The following is a 20,245-nucleotide window of genomic DNA, read 5'->3' on the forward strand; positions in this document are numbered from 1 at the left end:
TCCATCATTTATGTATTTTTAAATTATAAGCCACTTTGTTTTCAGTCATTCTGGTGTAATATCTGTAAATTTCTGGCTATTCTGGATATACAGCAACATATTTGTACCTGAATAGTACCAAAGAGATTAACCATTAAATCCTTATTCTCGCACATAGTAGCATTCAGCATTGGATACTAATAATGCATACAGAACGAACAAATTGATTTATCATATGGTTACTATACACAACTAGAAAGAAGTATATAACAAAATACACGAATACAGATTTTTAAAAAATTTAAAACAGTATTTTCCCCTTCCTTTCCCTCATCTTTTCTTTTTAGACTGTAGAAGAAAATATACTGCTCTAATAAGAAGTCACTTAATCATTTACCACATCCTTCAAATTCTGTTTTAGTTAATTTATGATTTATGGAAAAAGTTCGTTTGTTACACTTAATTAGCTATCAGTCTACATTTAGAGTCAACTGCCATAAACACCATTTATGTACATAAACAAAGAATTGACAAATAAATATCAGTGTAAATAACAGATTAATGAAGAAATTTTGTACTCATGAATACTTAAATATTCATAGGATAGCTAAACTTGGTGTTTAACACAGCCATTCAAAACAACTAATCTAATCTACTTCCCTAGTTTATGTTTTTCTTATGTATTTTTATAATACAAATGCAGCTATTTTGAATAAATACACATCTCTATCTTTAAATAAGCTTTAAAAGGATCATCATCTTTCTGCTCATAATCTTTGAAAATACCTATAACTAAGTGAAAAAACTTTCCATTCAGAAATATTATCTTGTAATTCAGTTGTGACCCTTAATTTAGTAATACAAAAATTCATTTAAATTCAATAAAACTATCCGGGACAAAGATGCACAGGAATTAATTCCACAGTCAAGTTAGGTTAATTTCTTTTGGTTCAGCCTAACCTTCTCTGAGGCTCTGATCTCTGTTGAAAAAGACATGTCAGCCCAGATGATATGCTAATGACTGGACACGTACTTAGAAAAAAAAGAGAAATAGCTCTTGAATGCTGCCACTACTGACATCTCTCACCCTGAGGAAGTACTTGTACTTCTCTATAAATACCCTGCAAGAATTTGCTATTAAATGTATACAGGCCAAGGATGACAGCAGCCAAAAAGATGCTGTAGCACCTTGTATATATACAGTCTATTGGCTAACTGCATCCATGAGCTTGATGATCTTTTTGCACATGCATTTATTTCCTAGTAATTTTGTGTTGAAACTACATGCACTAGGACTCTGTTTTTTTTACTGTACATGAAAAGGTCATTTAAGTGCATACACATCATGTTATCCGCTCAGAGAATACATAACTTAATAACGTAATAGCTTTTATCATGTTCTCTCTTGTGTTTGAGCTATTTTTCTGGTACCACTGCTGTTAGACATGGCTTAAACATGAGCCAAGTGCCTGGCACTCCATATATTCTTGCTGCATTTCCCAAGAGCCTGTTCTATCCCTCATCCAGACAACACACCTTTCTGAGTGTCAGCTGCTCACAGACTGTGTCTTTCCTGAGTCACTATAGATAGAGGACACCATGAATGAAAAGTAAGTCTGCAACAGTTGATATGAAAGACAAAATCAACAGTAAAGAGAGAGAGCTTTTTTTTTCCCCCATTCACCTTTGCAAGCAGAAGGGAAGAGAAGTGATTGAACAAACACATAGAAAGCTCTCTCTGCTCAGAGATCACTTCTGAGTGATGTTCTTGGAAGCTGACTGGACTCTCCCCTGAGTATTCAACTCCACTCGACAGAAGGTGATGGAAGGGAAGTAATATAATTGTTGCCACTTCATTCCTTGCCCCTTCCACTCATTATACATCATCATCTTCCACACTCAGAGAAGCAGAAAGACAGCAATTTCCTTACCCTTATCTTTTTTTTTTTTCCACAGCATTGTTGCTTGTTCAAAGCAAACAGATTAAAAAAATCATTCCCTTCTGGAAAACTTCCAGAAAGTATGATAGCCTGCCTAGGTAAATACATTAGCTTCAAAAATGGAATCAAATGCTGCTCTCCAGATGCAATCAATTAGTTACAACACCCCAACCGTGTCAGGACTTGCTTCATTTTCTTAGGCTTTCAGAAAGTCACTATCCAGTAGCTGAACCCTATGTAGACATGCCCAAGAGTGAGAACGGGACAGACACACAAAGTCTTACAGGTCCGCATTGTCAATAGGTCCAATTTAATTTAAAAGAAGTATACACTGAGTTGTGAAGCACACTACCTTTAACCATCTATTGTTAGTCATGAAACCCCATATCACCTGAGAGATGCTAGACAGAAGCTTTGAAGCTTTTTTTTTCCTACCCAAAAGGGGACATTTATTTCATTATACATTACCTTTTTGTTCAGACATTCTTTTGATCATCTTACCCTAACCAATAGTTGACATTCCTCCAGCCCATCTTTCTTGGCAGTCTTGGACCTGATCAAGCTGGTCACCTCACCAAAGCCTTAGGTTTGGCTATCAAGACTGGTGATTAAGAGCAGCAGCTACACTGAACTGCTCTTTGGAGTCTCTCTCAGTCTCCCCTCCCATACAGAGATAGCAGAGCTAACTGTAACCCCACTAGGCAAAACGTTCATCTCCATGGGCATTTATGAATCTACTGTTTTTCATGGCAGGCTATCAGAGATGAGAAATATTGAATGACCAGAGACTAACAGAATATGATAGCCTGCTGGCTATCCTCTTTCACTCATCAGTATCTCTAGTTCCACACTGTTTACCATCTACCTCAAAAAAGCAACAGCTAAACATTTCATTTCTCCAGTGTTTTAGAAAAGCAACAAAAATTCATGTGGTTAGATTCTAAATATGGGCGATAGCTCAGTTATTCCACTTAGATGGGAGGCAAGCACTGACCTTACAAGCACTCTCCTGTCTCCTCTAAATCTGCAGTCCCACAATACAGAGCTGTTAGCAAGAATTTTAACCTTTTCTTCTCATCATGTGCCCCTTGTACCTGTACCTATTCAATGGCCTACTAGAACAATTACTTGCACTAGCCTCTGCCAAATCTGTAAAATGATTCAGGTAAAAGGTTTGCCTTTAAAATAACCAACCTTACAAAATTTTTCTGTATTTTTTTTTTAAATAGGATGAGGACAAAGATTTGTACCACTGTACTCCAGAGGACAGTGAGCTGAGATCAGGGTCAAGCAATAGAAATTAAGCCAATTCTGCTTTTGAACACACTGCATTGTAAAATCATGGCCTAAGAACATACAGGGAAAAGAGACAATACAGTGTCAATACAGGTTTCAACCTGTCTCCACAGAATCAACTATGCACTAGTGTAGGATTCATTAAGAAACAAAAACAATTTACTGAACTTGCAGCGTAACAAGGAATCCAAGGAACTGAACGTAACAGTTAAATACCATTATCCCATTACTTCCCTCCATATACACCCATTCACATATCTGAACCAGGAAGGCATTTTTTGTCTCAACACAAACAAGGCACACAGAAAATCTTTGCGATACTTAAACAGCAATACATACTGCAAACGTATCTAAGACTTTGGGATTTGTAAAAAGTAGCTGGAAATTAATAGATGTTATCTAAACAATGACATACATTCAAGTCTGCATCAAGCATCATTTCAGTATCAAATGCCCAAGATCAGCTGTAGTCCAAAGACACACATTAGAACAAATATGTGTGCTGCTTCTCTTTTTTGCTAGTTTTAAATCAAGCAGTATTCTTAATTTCTGAAAATATGTAGAAATATAAATTCATCACTGTTCCATCTGTGCTTTTCCATTTTATGCTGCTCTAGGTATTATGTTTCAATGTCATTAGCACTCCTAATATAAACTGCTGTCACATACAATACAGTGTTTACAGAACGTACAGCTATGCAATAAACATTTTCACATCTCACTGCTTCTATCAAGAATTTTCCTTTGATGGGTTGGCATATAGTTTTCAGTTTGTGGCAGGGTCCTTGAATTCTTTACCTTATTTTTGGCTGTAAGCAGTTCTTCACATTTTGTACAGCCTTTATTTTAACTTTGGGTGAACTGGGTTTTGTTGCATCCATGGGACATGATCTAGGCAGGGAAGAAGGAGCCTTCCTGCTCCCCTTTGTGAGACATGGTTGAAGGCTGACTATCAGTGAAAAGCAGGGCTCCCCATAAGCTAGGTGTCTCAGCTGTGTAGATTTTCCAGAGATGATTGTTTAAAAAGTAAAACAAGCTAGAGCCCACAGTCACAGATGCAGACAACAAACACTGCAATTCTTTGCATTTTTAATACCACTGAAGTGTTCTCAATGCTTAGCCACATAGAACTTACTGTATTTTCAGAAAGACAGTAATGAGTAACCTTATAGAACACTTGTCTGTCAATTTTGCTGACCCACTGAGCACTCTAAGAAATGTTATTTGTTCTTCCTGCTGGTCTCAGTTCTAATTTCTTTAACATCTTGTGAACATTAAAAATAAAGTGTCATGCAGGCAGCACACTGCTTGTGAACCACAAGCTGGAAAGTCATTGCTAAAGGTAATGCAAATAGCAGTAACATTAGACTTTCTAATGACTCCTGTTGCAAGATGGAGTTCTGTCCAGAGAGCTCTGTCAAAAACTTTACCTGTTCTATGCTTCAGTATGTGTCTCATTATTTAGACTGTTGATCCACTAACACTTCGAACTCAAACAAGCTAGAACTGCCCCATCTCATTTCTGCTCTTCCTTTATACTCACACAAAATATTTGAACATCTGCTAAGTTACATGGACCTGAGCTAACCTGGCAAAATGTTTCAGCTTTTAATCCAGATCAGCTCCCAGTGTGGTTCATTGAATGGCAAGAAAAACTCCTATGATGACCCAGGGAAGTGGACAACGTAGGGAGAGCAGTGATCAGCTGACAGTGAGAGGAGCACTGCTTCTTTCAGAATGCTCCATTCATCCCTGAATCTATTTAATTAGTTAAACATACAAAAAACTAATCAAGTCAAAAAATGGGGCTTCTTGTCTCTCAATTGAACACAGGGTTCAAGACAGCCTGTTTCAATAAAGTACAGTTCCAGAAGAGATGGAAAAGAGGAGACGAGAGAATCCCCACAGTTACAACAGGGGGCTGGAGATGAAGGAGTAGGAAGGATTAGAGAAAAAAATGGAAGGAGAAAATGACTTTCAGTTCTGGTGAGATGTTCCTTTCATTTGAAAGAAAATTGCTTTACCATGTATCTGCCATTAAAGAACATGGAAAAGCTATTACATACCTGCGTTGTCATTAAAATATTATCCTTTAGAACATCACCTTAAATAAAGACCAATCAACCAACATGTTTGCACTTCTGAAGCCATCTGTATATACATAACAACCTGCTGCACAAGATTCTGGAACGTTATTTACCCCTTTTGCATCATTAATAGATTATTTTCTTGTTTTATATGAATTTGCCAAAGATATTGCTGGTTACCTTTAATATCTACATTTTTTGTAGGCTAAAATCCTCTTTTTTAACCACCAATGATTCATTAAGAAAGCACACATATTTGCAAATTGGTTTGGCAGCATATAGTATTCTTCATGTTTTTTCTTTCAATAGAATAGGAAGATTTACCATGCTGTGTCCCACCATAATAATGGAAACATACGCCTTATGGTTGTATATGTTTATAAAACTTCCAGTCACATTCTTGCTTAAAACAATTGTATATGTATTACATTGTCATTCAGAAATAAAAAAAAACCCGTTATGATACACGTCTGATACGACAAATTAAAATACCTTAGTTTGCTTTCTTGTACACTGAAACCACTTTCCATGGATGACAAACTATCACGTACATCTTGACATGAATGTCTTGTGCTTTGGTGCGATGTCCCTTTCTGCCAGCCTCTGCAATCTAAATCTATGTCTGTATCTGTAGAGAAAGAAAAAGCTACTAGAAATCTTTCAGTCCATTTTACAGAAGGAATTTCTAAAAGAGGAAACACACATTAGACTAATGAAATCAATTAATTGTAATGAATGAAGCTGATTACAAAACATTATTATAATTAAATTACTTTTTACAAGAACAGCTGAAATAAAGTTCCAAAATCAGCTTCTGATTGTCACTCTGAAAATTTCCTGAGGCCTCAAGCAGTTACTTTTTTGTTACACAAGCTTTTAAACAGTTCATATTACAACTAAAATATGAGCTATTGCTGGAGTGTGAAGAAAGTGGATCTCTTAATTTTCCAGCCCAGCTTCAGTTCTTAACTGGCCATATATTTCTCACATGTCCATGCACAGCATTCCAAGATGGGGGTGGGGTGGGTTTGTTTTGGGGTTGTTTGTTTTGTTGTTTTTTTTGTGTTTTAAGTAAGCAATCAGCTTTTACTTTCATTCCACCTGCTATTGTCCTAGAACTGACCTTATTTCAAGTTCTTCATTCTTTGGAGAAACCTGGCAAGTCGCATCTGCAATTGGGGGTACAAAGTGATTTCCTGCAGAACATTTTACTCTATAAATTGCCCTATTAGTTTTAGTGAGAGGAAGGGGTTCATGATCTGGCCCTAAGCATGAGGAAATTTTCTTCCATACTGATTAGAAGAATTTGTGTGCCCATCTCCTTTTTCCATTTTTGATGTTTTGATTATATATTAGGAACTATAGTTTGATTTATTTCCTCTTACACTGTTAACTCACACCTGGTTAGCTGCCAACAAAGTAAAATTTATGTCATATCATTTGCTCAAAATAAAAGCAACATTGTTGTGAAACAAAGAGAAGATAATACTTTGGAAAACAATAGTATATTGTGGTTTTCCTACTGCATAAGTTACTGCCAACTTTAAGGTTCTAAGTATATGTGAATTATTATACTAAGGTACTCTGTACTTAGAACTTTATACTTTGATGCACAAGTTCTCCCCAATCACTCAGCTATGATTTTTCAGGACTTCGACGTCAGGCTGATTAAAATTCTGTCAGCACAATTCATTTTCTCATTTGCTAATCCCTTGGTGTATCAGTGGATTAGTATGGTGACTAATGCAGAAACAGGGATTAATCTCATCATTTTTACTTCGAGCCACTACCGGTGGCTTTCTCGACTGAGACGAAACGCTTTTGAATGTGTCCTTCCGCCCAGGAAACCGTGGTGTAGGAGTGACCTCTACAGGATCTTCGCAGAGACCCGTGACGAGAGTCCCAGGGACTGGCTGTAAAACATTCTTTCAAATATATCTATTTGGAAACAGAATACAGACATCAACCTACAAACCGACACTCCCTCCAAGCAGCAGCCTGAAAACAGTAACCACCTGAACTTCCAGCTTGTGAACACATAGTTACAGTTTGTGTAACAAACTTGCACCACCTTTGTAGCTGTGAAAGCAATGTAAGGACACACTTAAAACATTCTGCTGATTCAAAGGAGGTTTCGAGAAGAATTTATGGCACGCAGACTAAATAGTATTTGTACCAATTTTTCTCCTTTTATAATGGGTATTCCACTGTTACTGCACAAACTGCTGTCCTTTTCTGTCATCATCTTTATAAACTTCTCCTTCTTTATACTACTATTCTCTTTCTATACTTACGGACTCATTGCGTTCAACATATGTTCACTTTCCACCATGCTTAAAGGAAATAAAATAATCTCGTGAGAATAATCTAGATGGAGGCACATGTGAATAGCAAGAAAAAAGTTCTTCCATATGAATTTTTACTCAGATAACTGAAAATTGCTTGTGGCTGCTTGGGAAAAATACCAAACAAAACACAAACAAAAACCAGAATGTGACTAGGGCTTAGGTTATCTTTTAAAGTGTTTCATTGGCTGAGTAAAGAGTAATAAAGAGTAATTTTTGTTAAAAAAAAAAAGTATGTACACCCTGTTATGACTCATCATAAGCATCCGTAACAGTCCATAGTTACCCTGTGAAAAGGTATACATTCTACCACATGTATTAACAGGAGCGTAGTCATGAAGACTACACCCAGAAACATCAGAAATAACTAGTCTGCTCTAATCAGCATTAGCTGTATTGCCAAATTGTTTCAGACAATGCATTTCAAAAAGAACACTAAAAAGCTGAAGAGCATATTTTTGGTGTGGATTCTATTTCTCCCTTTCACAAGATAAAAAATGTATCTCATTCACATTTCTTCACAGTTTTTACTCTTATTCTTGTATAAATTTTAGGATTAGTCTTTTTAGCCATAGTTCATTGGACTGTTCAAAGAGTAAAATATTAAGCTAGTTTATCTTTGCCAACTTATTTGGCATATTGGACCATGTCATGTAGATGGACTGATAATCTTGATAAAGTCAACCTCTTTGTAATATATCTGGAAATAATGTGAGGTGGTGCATTATTTCATGTTCAGTTTCCATTTCTACCCTCATATACACTATTTTCTTACACATCTATGCAGTTTCCATCTTCATATGCACTATTCATAAAGGCAGGAAACCTTTGCTAATAAGATAAAAATACTGTGAAGCCCTAGATTTTACTCAAACTTATATTGTGCAAACAGCTGGTCAATGCTGACATGACACAGAGCTGTAACACACTGGCTTTGGTATATTAAGCCTTAAGTACTTCTTTCTTTACCTCTACAATCCACATGTGGATGAACGCTAACCAGTGAAATGGTTCACCCAGCTCCTCATGGGAAGTGGCTCTCAGTGCTTTTATGTCCTTGGTTCATCTGGGATAGAGTTAATTTTCACAAGAAGCTAGCTGGGCTGACCCAAACCAGACAATCAAATGGGATATTCTATACCATGCGACAACATGCTCAGTAGTTCAGTGGGGGAGCTGGCTCAAGTATGGTGATTTGCTACTCAGGAGCAAGCTGAGCATTGCATGATGAGAACATTGCGAGCTATATATTCTTGTTATCAGAGTCATTGTTATTTTCTTCTCCCTTTGCTGTTCTGTTAAACTGTTTTTATCCCAACACACAAGTTTTGCCTTTTCCTTCTGATTCTCCTGCTCATCCCACCAGCTGGGGGTTGGGGGGGGACGACCGTGTGGTTCTTTGTTGCCAGCTGAGGCTAAACCATCAATTATACAAATGTTCCAGTGATGAATAAGCATTGAAGATTCTGTAGAAAAATTACTATTTGCTACTGTATTTCAGGAACAAAGTGGAATAGTATGGTTGGAGAGCTGGAGCAAGACCTCAAGCTGTAACTCACCAAATGGTAAGGCAAAGTAGACATCCAGTAAGATCTCATGTGAAGTTGGTGTTTTTGTGCCTTGAATCTCACTCCCATTTTTAATTACTTCAGAATGCAATGTCCACCAGCACCCTGGACCTTCCTAGGAAAAAACATTCTGAAAGTTAGCTTGGTAGGATTTATTGCATTATCCACTTTGTCCTGAATGAAGGTTCCCTTAAGTCAATAGGAGTTTATGACACCAATAGGTTTAGGGTCCATTCTAGACTCTACGAACTTTTGTTTATGTAAGTGCTAGTTAGGACTTCATCAAGTATTCTCACAGGCATAGAATTCAAATGAATGAAAAATTTGCTTTACAATATAGAAAAATGTACATTAAGATGGTCAGATGATTAACATGCAAGAAATATTAATATTGAAAATTACTCTTATGAACGGAGATTTTCCAGTTCTCCTTTGAAATGGTGCCATATAAGTACATTTTAGCAAGACTGAAGCAATCAATATATGTGTCCTAGTTTCAGCTGTGATAGAGTTAATTTTTCTCTCAGTAGCTGCTGTGTATTGGATTTAGAAGAAGAATGTTGATAACACTAATGTTTTCAGTTGTTGCTATAAACCAAGGACTTTCCCCAGTTTCTCATATTCAGCTAATGAGCAGGTGTGCAGGAGCTGGGAAGGAGCACAGCCAGACAGATAGCCAAGATGGCCAATGGAAATATTCCATACCATAATGTTCGGCCTTCTTCGGGAATTTTGTGAAATTTGTGAAAAATCAGGGGGTCTGTCATCTTTCCTTGCGGACTGGCTGCGAATCGGTTGTCGGATGCTGAGAAAAACTGTATTGTATATAGTTTGTTTTGCATATTCATTATTATCATTAGTAGCAGTAGTAGTATCTACTTTGTTGTCTTCATCTCAATCCATGAGTTTCGTCTTTTATCCATTTTGTCCTCCCCATCCCTCTGGGGGGGAAGGGGAGGCGTGAGTGAGAAGCTGTCTAGTGCTTAGTTTCCAGCTGCTGGATTAAACTACAAAAACACGCTAATAATCAAGCCATAAAAGAGCTTCTGCAGTAGTACTCCCTTCTAGGTTACTTCTGAGTTATAAAGCCCAGAGGAGAGCTGCAGGGTTAAGATGAGGAGGATAAATAACTAGGAAATTCCACAGTGACCTAATTGTAAATGAAGGTTTAGTGAGTCTAACAAATTAAGAAACAATCTCTACTGTTGCACCTTTCTTTGTTTAAAATTTCAGTATTTACTGCTCAGCCACAACCTCTGTGTCAGCAAGTTGTAGCTCAACAGTAGCTAGGGTAGCAGAGCAAAACAACTTGCCTTGCGGCCTAAAATGGTGCTTGGCAGCTGTGATATAGAGCAACTTCTAATTTCAGCAGGAATTACTTTCTTCCTCTGCTTCCATTCTCTGAGTAGAATCATTGATATGTCAGTTCTATCTATATGTGAATATTTATTAGTTCCTATAAAGAAATGGCTATAGAGACTGATGGGAAATGCTGTAGAAAGAAGTTTTCTGATTCTCTCTCCTTGACCTCACCATCAATTGCCTTTTTTATTTTTTTAGAAAATTTAAAGAAGGCAAACTTAATTTTATTTGTAAAGATTAAATTAATCTTCTCTAATTCACAGATACTTTTTTAAAAAATAGGCCATATGGATCATGTGTAACAAAGCATATTTGTGAATGGGAGAATTGTGGAGTATTACAATAAGGTACCTCTTACTTCTTCTGATTTCAGACATTTTTGCAGCACTTGCACATTGCTTCAGGATTTCCATACTCCCAGAAATATTTTTTCTTTATTTTCTAGCCTACCAAGAGCAAGCAGGCTCATTCTAGTGGCTAACTATGACTGTGCTGGATACATGATAACTTTTGGGACTGACTCATTTTCTCCACTCATCCCTCTCTATGCATTCATTGTACTATTAATTTCTTGCATATTACCACAGAGCAAATTTCTGTGTTCCTCTGAGACAATGGCCAATTCCCTTGAGAGACAGAACAACAGTATTTTGCCCATTTTAACAGAGATTTACCCAAGGTCACAAAACAAACAGCCAGGCCAGGAACCTCAATTTGAAATTCCCTCACTCTAATCACATAAACCAAACTGTCTCTGCCTCCCTAATAATTTGTGAGTGCAGATGAACTCTAACCCACTTACTGAATTATACCTGACTCAGTATGTGAGCCATTTCTCCAGTGTATATGGCTAATGCATATCAGTTGTCACTTTGAGAGTCACGTGTGCATTATGCCTCAATATTATAGACTGAAACAAATGAGAGAGAAATACACATCAATCATAAATGTCATTACATTTGGGGAGGTTAAGAATGAGAAATTCATTGGATTTTACTCAGTGTTTTACATTTCCACAGAAAGTCAACTTACATCTGTTGCATGTTCCACAGTTGCCAGGGGAATCCATAAAACTCCTAAAATGCTATCCCAGACCAAGCCTTTCTTCCACAGCTCTATAATGAAGCCCTTTCCATCAGCACAGATTTCGCTAAAAACAATGAATATACAAACCATTAAACTGAAAATGCAGCCTCAACTGATCAATAATCTATCATAACAACTTGAGTTAGTGACTTACAGCAGATACAGAGGTGGGATTTTTTTCGGTATACTCGTAAAATGCAAGATAGCAGGCATGATACAAAGATTAGAGTGGACAAGCCAAGGCTCACCTGTTATTGTTCAGGATTGCTCTTACAAATTGATGAGGACAATTCTGCTGCAAATGTGGCACAGAAGTCCCAGCTATCAGTAGCTTTATTTTGCTACTAGACTTGGCCCTATTGGATATAATCCATGAAGAAACCAGGACCAGGAAGTGCCTTTAGTTTAGCTTTAGCTTCCTCTGAGCAGCTTCTGCATATGGAATTCCTCAGCTACCTCCACAGGACACTGATCTCAGCACAGCCCTGAAGAACCTACATTCTCAGATTTCACTGTAGCTAACTTGTTAGGTGCGGGAATAGTCTAATATAGCCACCCTTTTATCAGGTGAGTTCTTGTAGGTAAAACTGGGATCCACAAAAATGATCAGTTTTTTTGAACATAAAACTCAGAGGAACAGTTTCAATGAAACAGTAGGTGTTGGCAATGTCAGCTATGATGGCGCACACTGTCAATCAACATGGACCATCAGCTAAGAAAGATTTACAATGGTATGGGAAAAATCCAGTCTTCCCTCACAAAACTCTAGAAGAAGAAAGTACCAGACCATTACATATATTTATACAATATTTATTTATACAAGGGCAAAGGGTGCCACCCCTGAGACGGGTATTGAACTCATCACACTGGTCTCAAAAAGCAGTGTTAGCTACCTCAACATCTAATTTTCCGCTGCACTTGTGCTGTTGAACAGATACAGTGAATTTTTGTTTTGTTGCGCTTCTGCCTTTACAAATATGTTATGGAAGACAGACTGTAAATTCTTATATTCTACTATTTTTGGACCCCAACTTTAAAACTGTTGCACTGCTAACTGAACAGTGAAACTGCATATTGAAAGCTTAAACAATATGTAATTTTTAAAATGGAAGCTGATAATATCTGCATGTAATGGAACAGGGTTTTTTTGCAGAGATAGAGAGAGAGCCCTTAAGAAAATGAACTACAGTATGACTTTACAAAGTCTATGTAAAAGTATTTGTAAATGCCTATTTATAATGCCTTTTAAAAGTCTACTGTGTTGTATAGGTGAGTAAGCAGTAGGTGGAGCTACAGCAACCTCATAGTGTATTTGCTAGAAAAGTGGTTTAGTATTCTTTGGTAACACTCAAATTGTAAACTAGAAAATAATCCTAATAAATTGCTCATTCTCTTTGATGTCATGGAACACTCTCATTTACACACAATATGATTAAAAGCAAAGCATCTGCGTAACAGATAGGGCAAATGCTGACATTCAATTGATTTACTTCCTGATATACTATTTTATTGTCATCCAATCCATATCCAATGTTTTATAGAACTATTATGTCTGGATTAGTAAAGTTCCAAAAAAATCATGTTAACACAGTATTATCATGCAGTAATGATTCCTCTACACTCAAACATGACAAATTTTTCTACAAGTCAAAGCTGCAGCATAAGAATGATATTTATGAAGGCTAGCTATTGATATTAATTTTCCTCAGTATTTTCAAAGACAGATAAGTTCTTCCTGTCTGGATAATTTAGGCTATGGCTCTGAACAGTCTGCCACAGAAGCCTGACGACTGGGAAGCGGGGGGGGGGAATTAACCCCAGATTAAGATTAGTTTTATATTGTCAGAAGGCAGAATTGTTGATGACTTCTTTGATATATCATTACATCTAGCCATAAAATGGCATGTAAAGAAGGTATGTATGTTGGCTTAACATAACAGGCCTTTCAGTCAGTGAGAGTCTTCTGTGAAGCAAGCTAGCAGTCTGTTACAGTTGTCTGAGAAATCAGTTGCACAACAAAAAAACTCTCCAAATTAATATCTTTATGTAAAATTTGTGATGAAGCCCTTAAGTGAGATTAAGAGCAGTGTGAAAATTAGTTTACGTGAAACATCTGTGAAGAAAAAAAAAAAATTGAGAAGATTTTAAAATGCTGCTTTTAATATAGAATAAAATTAAATTTGAGGGGGTTATTTATTCAAAATGTCAGTTTCAGCATACGTAGGGCCTATCAAAAGATATTTATAGGTTCTGATAAGTATGGAAAAATGATTCAAAGCAACTCATTCTTCTGAAAAAATATTAAAACTCTTGGATTAGAAAAAAAAAATTGTGAAAAAGACATTTTTCATAAAAATAACTAGAGCCAATTAAATGTTTAAGTCTGTAAAAATATTTCAACCAACTCTAGATCTCAGGAATAAAATCTGTGTTTCCACAAAGAGGATGTGATGACAGAGAAAGACTTGTTCAGGGAGAAAGGAGGGACCAAAGATAGTAGAGATTAGCATACTATCTCAGCATCTAATTAAGTTACATATTTATTGGTTTTAACGGCTTTGAAATTGACAGTTGAAAGAAGGTTTCCTCAGAATGCCAGCCAGTATATAAGTGTTTGGACCCTCTTGACCAGTGAGGTGTATATAAGGCTCTAGAGAAAAGAGGAGAACAAAGACTGAATAACAAGATGGAGAGTTGAGTGAAGCAGACAAAGATCTGCAGACAGAAGTGAGAAACAGTACAGGTCAATAATAAAGAAACTACCTAAACTGGCAGTGAACTAGATAAATGCATGTACAAAATATGAATCATACAGAAAGGAAATTGAGTAAAACAAAAATCAAGTTGCATGAGGAGCAATTTGAGTTCTCTTTCTTTTCTTTCCTGTATTGCTAAACATTACATGGAATTAAAGATACTGGTAACAAATATTTTCTTCCCCTCATTGACACTGGCCTTCATCTCCAACTTGGCTTCCAAAATCAACTTCTCTTCTGTTCCCTAGAACTAGCCTGGCGCCTTTTCTCTGAGCTGGATACTTCTTCCTTGCTTTTGTGGTCTGTACGTGGTCTCAGATGTTATTAATTGCTCTAAACCATCCAAATACAGCAAAGATATAACAAAACCAATGGATAAGAATTCCCTGTTACTTACAACATGAAGTCCTGTTCCCAGCAAGGTTCACTTCCCCTTCTGTCTATTGTAGTGCTTTTTAAATTTTGGACTTTTAAAACAACATAGGTTTTGAATGCATCTGAAAAAGAAATAACCAGAACATTAAAATCCACTTTATTTCCTCCTAGAAGCTGGAAACTTTCAACCCCATGGTACTAAGGATTAAACTCTTACTCCATACAAAACATTCAGAGGCATGGTTTAAATACATGGATTTGAGCAAGGAAATTCTTATTAATTCTAATGGGATTATGACAGGAAAATCCCTCCCTATCACAGGTGGTAGAGAAATAATCCTAAATGCGAGCAAGTATTTTAAGGATCAGCTTCCAGATGTGGCTTCTCAGATTATTTATCAATCTCCCTGACATACCTCGCATGAAATCAGTACACACTCCTTTTCTGTAAATTAGGATTTTCTTTGCCTTTCAATTGGTATGATAATAGTGGTGGACTGGCTAATGTCCTATTAAGGCAAGGCCACAGACTTGTAACATGTAATTCAGTCTTGCGTTTGTGTGTGAATCTAGTTCTGTCTATAGATGCAGGAGCAAAATGGGTTTCAGGTGCTGTCACAAATGAACTCAAACATTTTTGTAAAGGTCTTTGTAAATGCATAGTATGAGTATTCATCAAACTGGACCTAATCAGCAAAAAGAACAAAATTCAAAAAAGTTCAAAGCACTTGATAATACCACTGAAAAAAAAGCAAAAGAACTAAGGGACAGCTCTACCCTTTAGAGCCTCACACAGGAATCTAAGGAAGCAAAGAGCATATTATATCATCTCGATGAATGTGGCTGTTCAGAAAATCTCAGCCTGCATGCATGTAATATCTTTCATTAGCCTCCAGCATCCTACACTAGGATCAACAATGACATATGGATAAAAACAGACTTTTTTTAAAAAAACAACAAAAAAGTAAAACTACTGCCAAAATATACAATGAGATGTAGCCAAGAACAGAAGTAATTTTTTTGCTGTCTGTATTACCACAGGTCAATCAACCAGCCTGAGTTGGAGGGAAGTTGTCACTGTCTACAACAGGCTATTGCATAGATCATCTCAAATTACACTGCAGTTAACAAAAAGTGTGAAGGAGAAGAGTTAGCTCTGTACATCCTGTATGTAGATCTTATCAATTAGGACTGATGATAATGTTTGACAAACGACTAAAGGATATTATATAATGGGAACTATTTTTTTCAATAAACAAAATCAACAGTGATCAATGTCATCGATTTACTTTTTATAATTCAGCGCACCAATCTTCTCAAACATGTCTTTGTTCCTACATTGAAAAAATTTGACAAAGTCAATACAGATTTAGAAGTCTGGTGACTTATTTGTGAGAAACGGTGTCAACAATGCACGATTCACATACCATCCTACTGCTCATTCTGTATAACTGAGGCAAAACAAAATTTGCAAAATTTTTTATCATTGCAAAATTTGTTTGTAGTTGGGAAGCTTGCAACTCAAGGTTCGAGAAATTTTCAGAACGCTCCAGTAAATCATTTGGCTGAAAAATAGCAACCTACAATGTTTAACTCCAGCCATTTTGAGCACCCACATCTATATCTACGTTTAAATAAAAAATACAACCACCAAACTTCTCCATGATTAAAACTTATCCCATTTAAATGAAGCCATGTCTGACAAGATAGAGACTTTAAGACACATTTTTATTGGTAGTCTGTTTCATTGTCCTATTATCTTCTACTCTATAATTTCTTTCCCATTTGAAAATTTATGTTCCTATGCATCATGCCAGGTGATTAAACCTAATCACCTGCTACCTTTCCGCAGCTCCTTTTCTAGCACAAAAACTAAAGAAATTTCAGACTGCCTGCATTATCATTGTCTTGTCTTGTCTGGAAGCTTGTCATCTGCCTTTTAAAATAGCTATTTCTCTAGTAGTTCCTTGACCTCTTTGGCTCTTCTCTGGATCTAAATGTTACCCTTCAGCACTTTACCACTAATTCACTTTCTTCTGATTTCATGAATTATGTCAGGTAAGAAAATGTCAAAACTCTGTCTTCTAAATAACTGTGAATATGTAACCTCTTTGAAGAGTAAGTGTCAAGACTGAATATTATTACAACACCCTGGCAGGGGGAAGGAGCTGTAAAATTTGCTTAATAAGAAGCTTTGTTTCTGCAAAGCCATTACTGCAGCTCCCAACCCTTTGGCTGTCAAAAATGGAGGCATCTGGAGCAACTTTTTGTGAAAAGAAAAAGAGAAAGCTATCCCCTTGATTGCATCTTCAGCTTTCAACCCAAAACAGAGCACAGCAGATTCATGGCAGCTTACGCAAAGTAGTAAATTAACCACAGTAGAATCTCAGCATTTTGAAAATCATGCAGGTATCTCAACACTGTTCTCAATCACCACCTATGTAATTTTTCTGCCCAAGAAAACATGGCCAGTTATCAGAGAATACACCATTCAAACTTTATTGCCTTTACTTATGGCATAAAAAAGTCTTCTACAGCATTCAAAGGAAAATTAAAATTACTTCACTTTTATCAATAATTCTGTTTGATGATAATCTTTTGTAAATTATCACCTCTTGAATATCAGCAAAATATAAGATTTGTTGAACCCTGCAGAACATTTTTCTGATTGCATTAGGATTTCAATGAAAGAAAGATGATTCTTCAGTCTATACTTCATACACATACTTCACAGCCACTGTGAAGAACGACTATATCATAGAGAGTTAGAAGAATCATGTTTCCAAAAAGCAGCTTAACCTGGGCTAGTTCAGGTTACCTTTCTTTAATCCAGATAACTTTAAACAATTTGCAGAGGTTGCTTAAACGTATTAGCCAGACAACTACTGGCAAATTTGGCTGCATTGATTAGGTTGTATACCAGCTTCTCCTGAGAAGTAGTAATTACAAAGATCTTGAGGACCTTAAATCTGTAGTCTACCTATGTGTAAGAAATCTCCAGCTAAGTTTGGACTTTCTTTTTCACTCTGGCCAAATCTTGGTCCTGGACGCAGACTTACAGAATCTTGGGCAGCTTGATTTTTTTCATGTTTAGTGACTAGGGCCTACACCTGTCCTCTGTAGTAGTCCATCAGTATCTCCGACCTGTAATTCCTCACTGGGAAAATTCAGACATCATCTCCTCCCCACCCTGGTGAAGTTAAAATCCTGCACTTTCTTTATATAAAAAATAGTTTCTTTTGACTAATGACCCATTTAGGTCAACAAATTATATAAAAATGCTTCTTAGTGGAAATATCCTGTAAATACCACTAGTTTGAGACAAAATACAATTAATAACTGAAAATTACAGACTGTCTGAGGCCACAATCTTGTTTATTAATTTTATCTTTAAAATACATGTAAATTTTTCAATTCTTTCCTCATTTGTTTTTTGTACTGAACTGTTGATGAAATGTATGAAAGTAGTCCCAGGCTTAAATGATTCTTTAGTATGACACACACATGCAGGTCCAAGGAGTAAAAATGTAAACCAGAAATTAAAAGGGAAATTAGACTCACCAGCTGCTTTATCCAACCTTCCTTTTTTCACTGTTAAAAAAAAGAAATTGATTACATTCAGATAATACCGTAAAAATGCTTGCCAATAAATTTTATGAAAAAAACCCTAAGGGATTTCTGTGGTATAAAAAAAACTCAATGAAAAATGAAAATAAGTACTCAAAAAAAATGTAAGCACCACTGTGGTAAGCTAGTATGATTACTCACAATTCTTTGGGAAAGGAAACATGTGGAAAGTCTTTGCAGCTTAGAGAAACTTTGGATACAATACAAAGGGCAGAATGGAGAGCAGGTCACTAGGGAGGGCAGTATATTATCCATCACCTCATAATGCTAGTTCAAAATTCTTCTCAATAATAGTCACAGAAGGCTCACAGACTTCATATAATCTAAAGTAGCTTCTACCATCTTACAAAGAATCCTTTATTACTTTGTATTTACTCTGACTATTAGAAAAGACACACTGCAGTAAACACCCTACCACTTAAAAAGTGAACCCTTCAAATCCTGACTTTATTCAGCAGCCTTACATTCCATGCTATGGTATCACTTCCATTAAAGAAAAATGCCCTAAAGCTAATAGGACTGTGATTCAGACAGTCATCATAATTACGAAAATCTAACCTAGTTATCATTTTGTGTCAAGTGTCTGACTACTAAAGTTCATTGAATTTAGACTTTTAAATAGTACAATTCAATATTGTTTAAATTTTCCTGCCAGATCAATGCATGTAAGACAGTTCAGTTCAATTTGAATGAAAAATCACCGCAGTCATACAAAAACTAAACCTGCTCTAAGAATATACTTAGATATATCATATATTTCACTACTATACTTAGGACTTAGTAATTCCCAATAAATAAAAATGTTGAGTCCACAGCTTTACACCACAAAGGTTCCCAAAAGCTTACCATTGTTTTCCGATTCCCTTCCCATCTGCCTAACTTCACCTACCTTCCTTTTCCTTATTCTTGCTTTCATCTATCCCTAAACATCCCTAAATATTCTGTGGAATTGCATCCTCTTTGCAGAATGTCTATTTGACAGCCAGATAAATCCATCATAACTCACACTGAAAAAGCTTTCACTTTCATCGCAAGAGAAGAGAAGAGAGGCCAAACTGTCGCTGAGCCACCAGCAGAGTCCAAACACTGCAGCAGTTCAATTGCACTGCAAGAGTGTAGAATTTACGCACTGCACTTACTTGACTTCCCTTAAAGGAACTACTGCAAGAAATATTCCCGTCGACTTAAATGAGCAATTCACATCTGCTGTCTATGAAGTTGCTTCTTATAGCCACTTACTAAATATGTGTCACATTGGTAAAGGAGCTTGCATGATAAAAGAAACGTACCTTTTACTGAGAGAAGTTCCATTCCAGTAGAAAAATATTTTAAAGAACACAAATTGAAAGTAAGCTTTTTTTTTTTTTTTACAAACAGGAAAAAAACCTAGTTTGGCTTGAAGACTAAATTACTCTTTTCCTTCTGTTTCTGCACTGCAAGTGTGTTTCACTTTTCCTGCATGCTCCTCCCATGTTTCACATGGAGGAAAGCCAGCCAATTGATGCAGCAGTGAAAGACCAATGACAAATTCTTTCTTCATCTACACACACTCTCCAAGATGGAAGAGGAAAGGAGAAATATCACAACTGTTTCCTTGCCCTCATTTCCCCATCTTCTATCTGCTGTATGCAGCTGCCTCTAGTCTAAACACATTTCTGAATGACATCTTTGCCAGCTCAAACTCAGTGCAACTATTTTATTACGAACATACTTTGGGAGTTCTTAAACTTAGATTTTAATACGTTCAAAGCATCTGAAATGGAATATAGAAGGTTTAATTTTTTTATATTTTAATGCAGATTCACACAGTCAGAACTCTATTGT

At 36.4% G+C, this 20,245-nt stretch overlaps 1 protein-coding gene across 1 annotated transcript in view; it reads right to left on the minus strand.

Annotated features, from left to right (window-relative positions):
• The window catches only part of LOC142362534 (protein unc-13 homolog A-like), a 48,470-nt gene that overhangs the window by 17,590 nt on the left and 10,635 nt on the right, over positions 1–20,245 (minus strand). The window contains exons 2-6 of the mRNA XM_075431299.1: positions 18,356–18,385; positions 14,817–14,916; positions 11,610–11,727; positions 9,207–9,330; positions 5,795–5,930 (exon numbers count right to left, since the gene is read on the minus strand). Coding sequence (XP_075287414.1) covers positions 5,795–5,930; positions 9,207–9,330; positions 11,610–11,727; positions 14,817–14,916; positions 18,356–18,385 — 508 coding nt within the window. The remainder of the gene's footprint in view (positions 1–5,794; positions 5,931–9,206; positions 9,331–11,609; positions 11,728–14,816; positions 14,917–18,355; positions 18,386–20,245) is intronic.

The sequence above is a fragment of the Opisthocomus hoazin genome, chromosome 10 (assembly GCF_030867145.1).
Source record: "Opisthocomus hoazin isolate bOpiHoa1 chromosome 10, bOpiHoa1.hap1, whole genome shotgun sequence".
In the NCBI taxonomy this organism is placed as follows: Eukaryota; Metazoa; Chordata; class Aves; order Opisthocomiformes; family Opisthocomidae; genus Opisthocomus; species Opisthocomus hoazin.